The sequence below is a fragment of the Lupinus angustifolius genome, chromosome LG20 (assembly GCF_001865875.1).
Source record: "Lupinus angustifolius cultivar Tanjil chromosome LG20, LupAngTanjil_v1.0, whole genome shotgun sequence".
NCBI lineage: Eukaryota > Viridiplantae > Streptophyta > Magnoliopsida > Fabales > Fabaceae > Lupinus > Lupinus angustifolius.
The window spans coordinates 14,009,742-14,019,029 of NC_032028.1; the positions used below are offsets into that span (position 1 = coordinate 14,009,742).

At 35.2% G+C, this 9,288-nt stretch overlaps 1 protein-coding gene across 1 annotated transcript; it reads right to left on the reverse strand.

Moving 5' to 3' along the window:
* On the reverse strand, positions 5,875-8,954 carry LOC109336684 (ubiquitin-conjugating enzyme E2 variant 1D-like). The gene is made up of 4 exons (XM_019573429.1): positions 8,794-8,954; positions 7,419-7,558; positions 6,648-6,773; positions 5,875-6,300 (listed from the first exon to the last, which is right to left on the reverse strand). The coding sequence occupies exons 1-4, from the start codon at positions 8,825-8,827 to the stop codon at positions 6,160-6,162; spliced, it is 441 nt and encodes a 146-aa protein (XP_019428974.1). The 5' UTR covers positions 8,828-8,954; the 3' UTR covers positions 5,875-6,159.

The following is a 9,288-nucleotide window of genomic DNA, read 5'->3' on the forward strand; positions in this document are numbered from 1 at the left end:
TACACTCATCTAGGTTATTGTAGACAAACTGACTAAATATGCTCATTTTTTTGCATTACCTACAACGTTTACCGTGGAGTCTCTAGGTCGTCGTTTCATGACTGAAATTTGTAGGTTGCATGGTGTACCAAAAAGCATAGTATCTGACCGTGACAAGCTATTTTTGAGTCATTTTTGGAAAGAGCTCTTCCGACTTCTCGGAACCACCTTTTGTTACAGCACAGCGTACCACCCTCAATCAGATGGCCAGATTGAGGTGGTCAACCGTTGTCTTCAAACTTAGTTACGCTGTTTTCACTGGATCCCAACCAACAAAATGGAATATCTACTTGGCTTTTGCTGAATACTGGTACAATACCATTCATCATTCGTCTCTGCACCCCTCTCCATTTGAAGCCCTCTACGGCCGTGATCCGCCTAGCATCCGAGACTATGTCACGGGTTCCTCTTCCATCCAGTAGGTTGACGAAACACTAGAGACAAGAAAGGAGATGTTAGACAAATAGAAAATACATCTTAAACGTGCACAACAATGAATGAAATCACAAGTAGACTCAGGAAGATGTGATATAAGTTTCTTACCAGGAGATTGGGTGTTGTTAAGGCTCCAATCGCATCGACAAAAATCAGTCGCGTCCCGACCCTTTCAAAAACTCAGCAGACATTATTTTGGACCATTTCAGGTCGTCAAGTGTGTGGGACCGGTTGCTTATGAGTTGTCATTACCCCCATCGGCGAAGATACACCCGGTATTTCATGTCTCTTTGTTACGAAGATTTCATGGGGATCCACACGGTCAAACAATTTTATTTCCAGTGGAGCTAGAAGATGCATCTGAGGATCATTCTCTCTTTCACTCAGAGAAACATAGCCCACCAGAAAAAGGTCCAAATGAGAAGGTTACAAAGTCTCCAGTGGTTAATGAGAAAGAAAGAAATGTTTTTGAAGGAGATGCAAGTGGCCAGAGACTGCAAATAAAAGATTCAGGAGAAATGAAGTACACAAAAGAGCCTTTAGTTAGGAATGAGATCAATAACTATGGAAACACATCCCTTAAGTTGGGCCCTCACGTGCCAAGTCATGTAGAAGGCTCCCAACTGTTAGATATTTCGGTGGACCCTCCTCCATCAGATTCATGGGCCTCTTTTAGTGCAGTATTAAAAAATCAGACTTTGGGCAGTGCACCCACACTCATTCCACACGCAACCCCTCATCTACTATTCATTCAAAAAGGTGCACGCTCCCACACGGAAATCCCACGGTTTTCCCTTGATCACCGCCCAACATTTATTGTGAGTCCAACTCCCACCAGGACCAATGCTTCGGTCCAAGGGGTAATTAATTCCCCAACAAATCTTAATGCTCCACCATTAATTCATGCAGAGAAATTGGCGCCAACTCCTAATGCACCATTGGATCATTCCACTCTTAATAATTATTCAGACTCAATTATTAATTGTGGGACAGTTGGAGACGTTGCAACATTGTCCAGCTAAGGAGGATCACCAATACATTGAATCTGGAGGGTTTTCAGACCTTGTGGACAAGGTCCATCTTGAAGGGGTGGGCACTGATGGAGGTCCAGCTGTAGAAGAGTCCAAGAATATTATGAATAGGCCCACTAGAATGAAGCAGCAACCCATTTGGATGAAATATTTTATTTAAAGCAATTTTAATTTTATTTCTGTTATTAATTTCCTTTTGAACTTGGGCCTAGAGCTTGGAAGCCCAGTGGCTTGTTAAACCTAAAATTTCTATGCTGTTATATAGCTGCTATAACAACATAATGAAGGGCATGATGAATTTCCAGTAGAATTTTCTCTTGTTATTTTTATTAGTTATTGATAGTTCTGGTTAACTCGAAATTCTCAGTTTCATATTGCTATTAGTAGATTGTAGATGAAAGAGTATATGAAGTTCTTTAAAGGGCTCTGGGTACCGTATTAGTTCATCTCTAGTGGAGCCAATTGTCATGTATTCTATTTCAGTGGATGATTTTGGAATGAGGCATTATTTTTTTTTGCAATACCAAGATATAACATTTGAACTACTATAAATGATGAAAGCTGTATTAGATTTCATATCATAGGAATCACCAGTCCCTCTGAATCATGGAAAGCATGCAAATGAAGGTCATGTGAGCGACAAAGGCGTGGGCCATAATATAGGGTTCCTTTGAGATAATGAAGTGCATGCTTGACAGCTTGTACGTGAAGTGTGGCGAGGCCATGCATGTACAAATAGAGTATATTAACAGTGAATGAAATTTCAGGAAGAGACAGAGAAAGATATTGCAAAAAACTTGCAAGTTATCGTTATTCATGCTGATTACAAGCAAGTGTATCACCAATGTGTACTGAATTTACAGTGGTACATTGGCGTTGAGATAGGTTTGGTATCATACATGTTGGCCTTGTAAAGTAAATCATGCATATAGTGATGTTGTGTGAGAAAGACACCCTCATGTGTTCGCACAAATTCAACGGCTATAAAATGAGTAGGAAAACTGAGGTCCTTGATAGAAAATATAGTGACAAGTGAAGATTAGAAGAAAGCAAGATACTTTGAGTCATTTCCTGTAATAAGAATGTCATCTACATATATTAAGAAGACAACATGGTACTACAATTGTAAATGAACAATGAAATGTCAAACTTCGAATTTGTGAACCCATAGTGAATCAAGAAAGTCTTGAGAGCTTGATACCAGGCATGTTGTGCTTGTTTGAGGTAATAAAGAGCTTTTCTTAACTTGTAGACATGACCAAGATATTGTGGATAAATAAATCTTGATGGTTGAGACATATAAATATCCTCACTAATGGTTCCATGTAAAAATTTGTTGTTGGCATCCATATAAATTAGGGGCCACCTTTTAAAAAGCGCCACACATAAGACTAGCTTGATCATTTGTAGCATGGCAGGATTGAATGTTGTCATGGTAATAAGGAAAGCCCTTAAAACTGTTTTCGCCTTTTAGCGAGTTATAGAACCATAGTGTTTTCTTTGATTCTATAAACTCATTTGTTACTGATAATATTAATGTGGTCTTGTTTAGGTGTAAGTGTACATATCCCATTTTAAGTAATGTATTGAATTCTTCAGACATGCAGCCTTCCATTCAGGATGCTTGAGGGCTTGTGTGAGACATGATGGCTCTACAGGATCTGCCAATGGAAACTTAGTGGCCAAGTGAACTTGTTTTAGTTTGAAAATTTTGGATCTTGTGATCATATGGCGTGTGGCATGTTTAAGGGGGGTGCTTATATGTAGTGATATTGATGGTGATGTGTTATTGGACTGGGAAGGGGATGCTACGAGTGTAGAAGAATGGGACGATTTTGGTGATGGTGGATGAGATAAAAGGTTACCCTTAGGTTGTTGGTTGGATGAAGATTGTTTGATAGAGGTTGGTGATAGAATTTTGTTGTTTTGTTCCAAGGGATGAGGATTAAATGGATGAATGAGTTTGGAGAGGAATATTTGTTTATCAGGAATTGAATTATTATTTGATGGACATATACAGTATTGATTGGATGAATGTGAGTTAGAGATAAGATTATGAGGGCTTTGTGGGATTAAGTTGGTTATAAATAATTATTGGCATCGTGGGCATCTAGGTTGAAGTTGTTGAATGTGATAAGAAAATGTATCATCCGCAAAGGTGACATGCCTAAAGTGTAAAGAGAGCATGACTCTAAATGGTAGCGAACACAATACTTTGAGTTGGACTATATCATAAGAATATACATGGTTTAGATTCGGCTTGCAATTTATTTGTATGGACCAAGCCCAAAAAACATAAGCACCCAAACACACGGAGCTCGGTGTAATTTGAGACACGGTGAAAAATTGTTTCAAATGGGCTGATCATTGGTAATCCTTGAATGGGCATGAGATTAAATGAGATAGATCATTGTTTGGATAACATAAGACAAATATGTGAGGGATAGATATAAGCATGATTAAGTAGAGAATGGGTAGTTTCTACCATATGTCTATGTTTGCGTCTATATAAACCATCATTTTCAGGAGTACATGATGGTTGATGAGATGAGAGATAGCACCATTTTGAAGAAAATAGGTGATGCAAATAGTTTTTATTTTGTAATCAAATTAATTCCTAATAAGTAACTTCAAAATGGGAAAAAGGAGAAGACATCATATTTTAATTAATTTCATGGGATAAAACCTACCATATTCGGAGAATTGATAGATAAATATCAGATAATTATTGTCATTAGAAATAGAACAAGAGTGTTAAACGTTTTACGCGTACTGGTATCCTCCTAGTTTGATAATACAATTTTTATAAGACAACAAAAATATTTCATACATCGTACACGTAATGATATACCACTGAAGGTCAAACAAAAAACACTAAACACACGTACAGAACACTTCATGGAAAACTTCTCTTCCCACAGTAGTTTTTTGCTTTCTTGAATTATACTTCACATTTTCCATTTATTAGTAGTTTTCAAAGTTTAGGATAATATTAATTATTTGAGGGATAGATAACCAACAATTATTTTATGATAATGAAGAGAACAAATAATCTGGATAAAACAATAAAATTATTTAAAAATTTGTTAAAATTCAAAAGAACATTCGTTAGTGTAGTTAAACCTTAAGCAAGAAAAATAGAAAGGCATTTCAACTAGTTTATGTCATCAATCTCATTAAAGACATCATGGACTCCTCCAAAAAAATTAGATACATATTTATTAGTGATCATATACTTATAATACGTGTATATTACTCACGAGTACCAAAACAAAATTGTTTGCAATTTTTTGGATTTCAACATCATTTATAAGCACTCACTACTACCACCATTGTTAAACAGCACCCTTTCATCATTACCTACTCCCTGTATCCCCACCGAAGCAGTATCCAACCAACGAACGAAAACATATCTTTTATCTTACTCCATGTACCTCATTCACACATTCCTCTAAGTAATGCCATTACATCCCACCTCTTTATCAACTCATTTTCGTTTAATTTTGAAATATAATTAAAAGACCGGGACTGCATTGGAAAATAAAAATATCACCATTTTTAATAAAAAAGAAAAATAAATTAAAATAAGGTTTTTAAATCAAAAAGTTACACATCTTCTATCTCATAATTTGTGTTACTCCATATGTCATAAACTTCAGAAAAATACTTAATAATTAAATTTTAATTTACATACCTTTTTCAATTAATCACAATATCATGACACATAGAGTAAGACTCATTTAATATGGCAGATATGCATCCCTTGGTCAATATGATTCACAAACCACAGCACAAACAAAATCAAATATGCGTGGACCCCGGGACAAATGCACACTCTGTCAATCTCAAGAGTGAGAACCAAGATTGCATAGAATGACCAATTCAGTATATTAATATCCGTGAAAATACTATTTATAACATATAAATATTATTTGAACAAATAACTTGATTATTGAAATGACTCAATAACCAACAAGTTACAAAACAACAATTCAAGATTTGAATCCTGTCAGTTTGGAAAATATTAGTTTTTTCATTCATAAATTGGTTTTGATCATAAATGTTCAATATAGTTTAACCAGTTTTGAACGTTATTTTCCGGTATTGACCCATTTAATTGTATATCCAACATAATTATCATATTATACCAGTATCAGTACAGGATCTGGTTCATGTCGGTAGGGGAACTGGTTCAGGTGATAACTGTGCCATGAACTGTGGAATTGGTTCATATTCGTTCCTGCAGTTTTCTACAATAAAGAAAACCAAAGACAAGGCCGCATCCAAATGGTTATTGCACTTTGCCATATGGGGCTCCGGCTTAATTACATGGCAGAAACAAAAGTAAAGCAAAAGGAAGAAGCAAGACTAAAATAGAAACCACCCTTGTAATTAGAAGGGAAAGTACCCTATTCCTTAAAAGAGTTGTTTTCAATATTTGACACACATAATATTAATCAAACGGTACCCCATCAGCACAGTTGACAAATTAAGACAACAAAAACAACTCTGAAGCCATGGAGAGGGAATTACAAAGGCTTTTTGGGGCATTCCCTTATATGTTCTTGAATTCAGAAGGATTCACAAAGTATTACATACTATATATTGCATACTGCAAATGGAATAGGATCCGACATCTACATGATCTTGGATGCTAAAAGTAGGTACCTTCTGGAGGCTGAACAAGCTTCCGGTTATGAGGAGATGCCATTTCCTTCTTCAGCTGAGTCAGTATATCCTCCATGGTGTACTCTCTTTGCCAATTTGAAAGAATGCCAAATTTCTTCGGTTCAACCTGTTTCATTTATAAGTCAATAAATCTTGCTACAAATATTATCAAGTTCACACAATGGACTGAAGTTCATATCGTTGTAATTATGAGAAGTGGGATGGTGATGAGGCAACCCTTTACTTTCTCATAAAGGAAGGATGAAATATATACATATACTCTGTTGTTTCCTTCTAAAAAAATCTCACCAATCTCAATAACATCTCTGCTACAATATGTTCCAAAGATAGCACAAATTAAAAAATCAAGTGGAAAACTGTGGAGTTAGAGTTAGCATAGTTTTTATATCACACAACAGCATGCACAACACAAAATATTTAAAAGCTGAAAGCATAAATAATTATAACTGATACCACTCCAGTTTCGTGATTAACACAAGTCATATTGATCCGTGAATGAAACCGGACACTTGGAGACTTCTCTGGGTAGTCTTTATCACAAAACAGCTTCAATTGATAAATTCTTCCTTCATGTACAGTCTGGCAGAGAAAAGGATAAATGGGAAATTATACAGTTATTGAACCAACAAGCAGCTTATAAATTATGCACAAAATGAAAGCAAATGCATTAAACAGAAAATATACTAGTCTAAATTTACGGATAAGCCATCCCTACACCAGACATATTTACAACTGGTATAAATATGCTATACATTAATCAAGTTGTGCCTACACTCCAACAGACTACTGGAATATAGACCGGCAAATATATAATAGGACCAAGTTAACTCTTTATTAGAAAGCCAAAAAAACTATCAATTATAAGAACAAGATAAATTGCAGGATTGTAACAGTATTAACTATAAGTTAATAGCTGTCAATATTATGCACAAAGAAGTTGTAGAATGAGAGCCAGTGTGCACGTAAGTTAATGCTCGTGGGCATATAACCTAATTCTTAAATCTTAACAAGAACTTGAAAACTACGACACAAAAGTATGTTCAAGGAAACAGGTTGTAATATATGTCTTTTTCTACTAGCCAGAAGAAAGGAATTCCGTTTTAGAATGTCGAAGTTCTAACTTCCACGTATGAACTGGTTCTTATAAATTAAGCCAATTGCAGCATGCAAATTTATCCAGACATGCATAAACTGACGGTAGAGCAGTGAAAGAGAAATGTTTACATTATGGGGACCAATAATGGTTCCAGTCCAAGAGCGCATGTATATGTCATCACCATCATCCATTCCATAGCTAACAGTACCATCTCCAATCCCTTTCTCTCCCCTTTCAAGTTCCTCGAGCAATCTGAAGTTCCTTGGAACTACATTGAAGCATAAATACATTTAACCAAACACAATTAACAATTTTAAAAACAAATTAAAAATAAAGAGCACAACTGTAACAAGCCAATCCATACAGTCCTTTATCCAAATTTTCAACATGAACAATTCTGAGTACTAAACTGAAGGACAAGAACACAAGTGTGCTATATTTGAACCTTCATATCATTCATTAAATATTTCAAAATCCTTCTCAATAAGTATAAGGAGCTCATACAACAGATGGAACATTCCTTATTGACAAGGTATCTAAAATGAATGTTAGATTTGCATAATTTTTTAGAAGAAAAAACGCAAGTCATACGAAACATCAGCAAGCAAGAAGAACCCCACACTAGAGCTGCAGACAAAAAATTCAAAGCTACAATTTTTTCCTTCCATTGTACTAAAAGTTAATCATTGATCCATAGATTATGAAGTAGTTCGACCCATGTAGCCGATCCTACCTAGTGGGGTAAAGGCTTGGGTGTTGTTGCCATAATACTAAAAATTATATGTTCGTGTAAATTCTCTTCAGTTCGGACTGTTCAGTTTTTTCACCAATCACCAGCAATGCATTTTGGAGAGATGGACTATTAAATTTGACTGAATCGTAGTCTATAATATCATGTTTTTTATGCTAAAATTTGTCTTTTGCTTCATAAAATAGCGCACCATGCTAGTACATCACTTCAATGCATCAGTCCCATAAATTAAAAACCAAATATAATGTATCACTTAAAATTTCAAACGCACTTATCCTCACTTTGGTTTAAACTTCAACACATTAAGTTTTAACAGGCATAAAAAACAACGTGAGCTTAAACAAGTAGCAATTAGCAATGAAATAAGCACATTTAAGAGAAACATAGACATCCACACAAAAACTTAAAAACCTTATAGCAGTGATAGTGATTTAAAAAATAACAAAAATTTAATATGTCAACTAGCGTAACGAAAAAAACAAAATCTTTATCCAAAATTGATCAACTTGAAAATCCAAGGTATGAAAGTGCAATTATCGATCCACAATCCTACGGGGACAAAATGGTAAAAAAACAGAGAATTAGAAAAGAGCGTGAATCGAATGGTTTATGTTATTAACGACAACAAAGAACAAAATATACACACTCAAAAAATAATTTTCCAAAAAAATAAAACCGAAACAAAAAAAATATAAACAGCGTGATGGATAAGCGGTTAAGAAGAAAAAAGGTGAAAGGTGAAGGGAACTGACCCACGACACTGGATCCTCCTGAACCAAGCGTCATGGATGTCTAGCAGAGAGTTTACGGTTAGGATCTGATTGGAAAGAATCGAAATATTTTAAGGGAAGATAACAAAGACGCAGAGAGAGGAGAAGGAGAATATGAGGTGATGATAGAAATAACAGAAGGAAAATAAGGGTGAGGGGATTTAGAAGTGATGAATGGGTGAAAGTTTTCACAAATGAATGGCTCCGGGCTTAAGGGCCCATATTGGTCTCGGCCCACTTGTTATTTATAATTTCTAATTCTAATCTAAAAAAGTTTAGAAAACATTGCATTTTGGGGTAAAGTTTAGAAAACCTTCCATGTCAACATAAATTTCCTTTTTCATATATATATAAAATTTTCATTTGAGGCCACCACAAGGTTTTTTATAAGAATAGAAAACTTGTAAATAACAAAAGTGAATGTATTGGAGTAACTATGACAAATAATAGCCTTTACATTATAAAAACTTCTACTTT

What these genes read in the sequence shown, in the direction of transcription:
- LOC109336684 (XM_019573429.1), bottom strand. Translation starts at nt 8,827, where the DNA reads ATGACGCTTGGTTCAGGAGGATCCAGTGTCGTGG. An exon ending in CCATTATTGGTCCCCATAAT is followed by an intron (nt 6,774 to 7,418) that starts GTAAACATTTCT and finishes TTTCTCTGCCAG; the next exon opens with ACTGTACATGAAGGAAGAAT. An exon ending in TTAATCACGAAACTGGAGTG is followed by an intron (nt 6,301 to 6,647) that starts GTATCAGTTATA and finishes TAAATGAAACAG; the next exon opens with GTTGAACCGAAGAAATTTGG.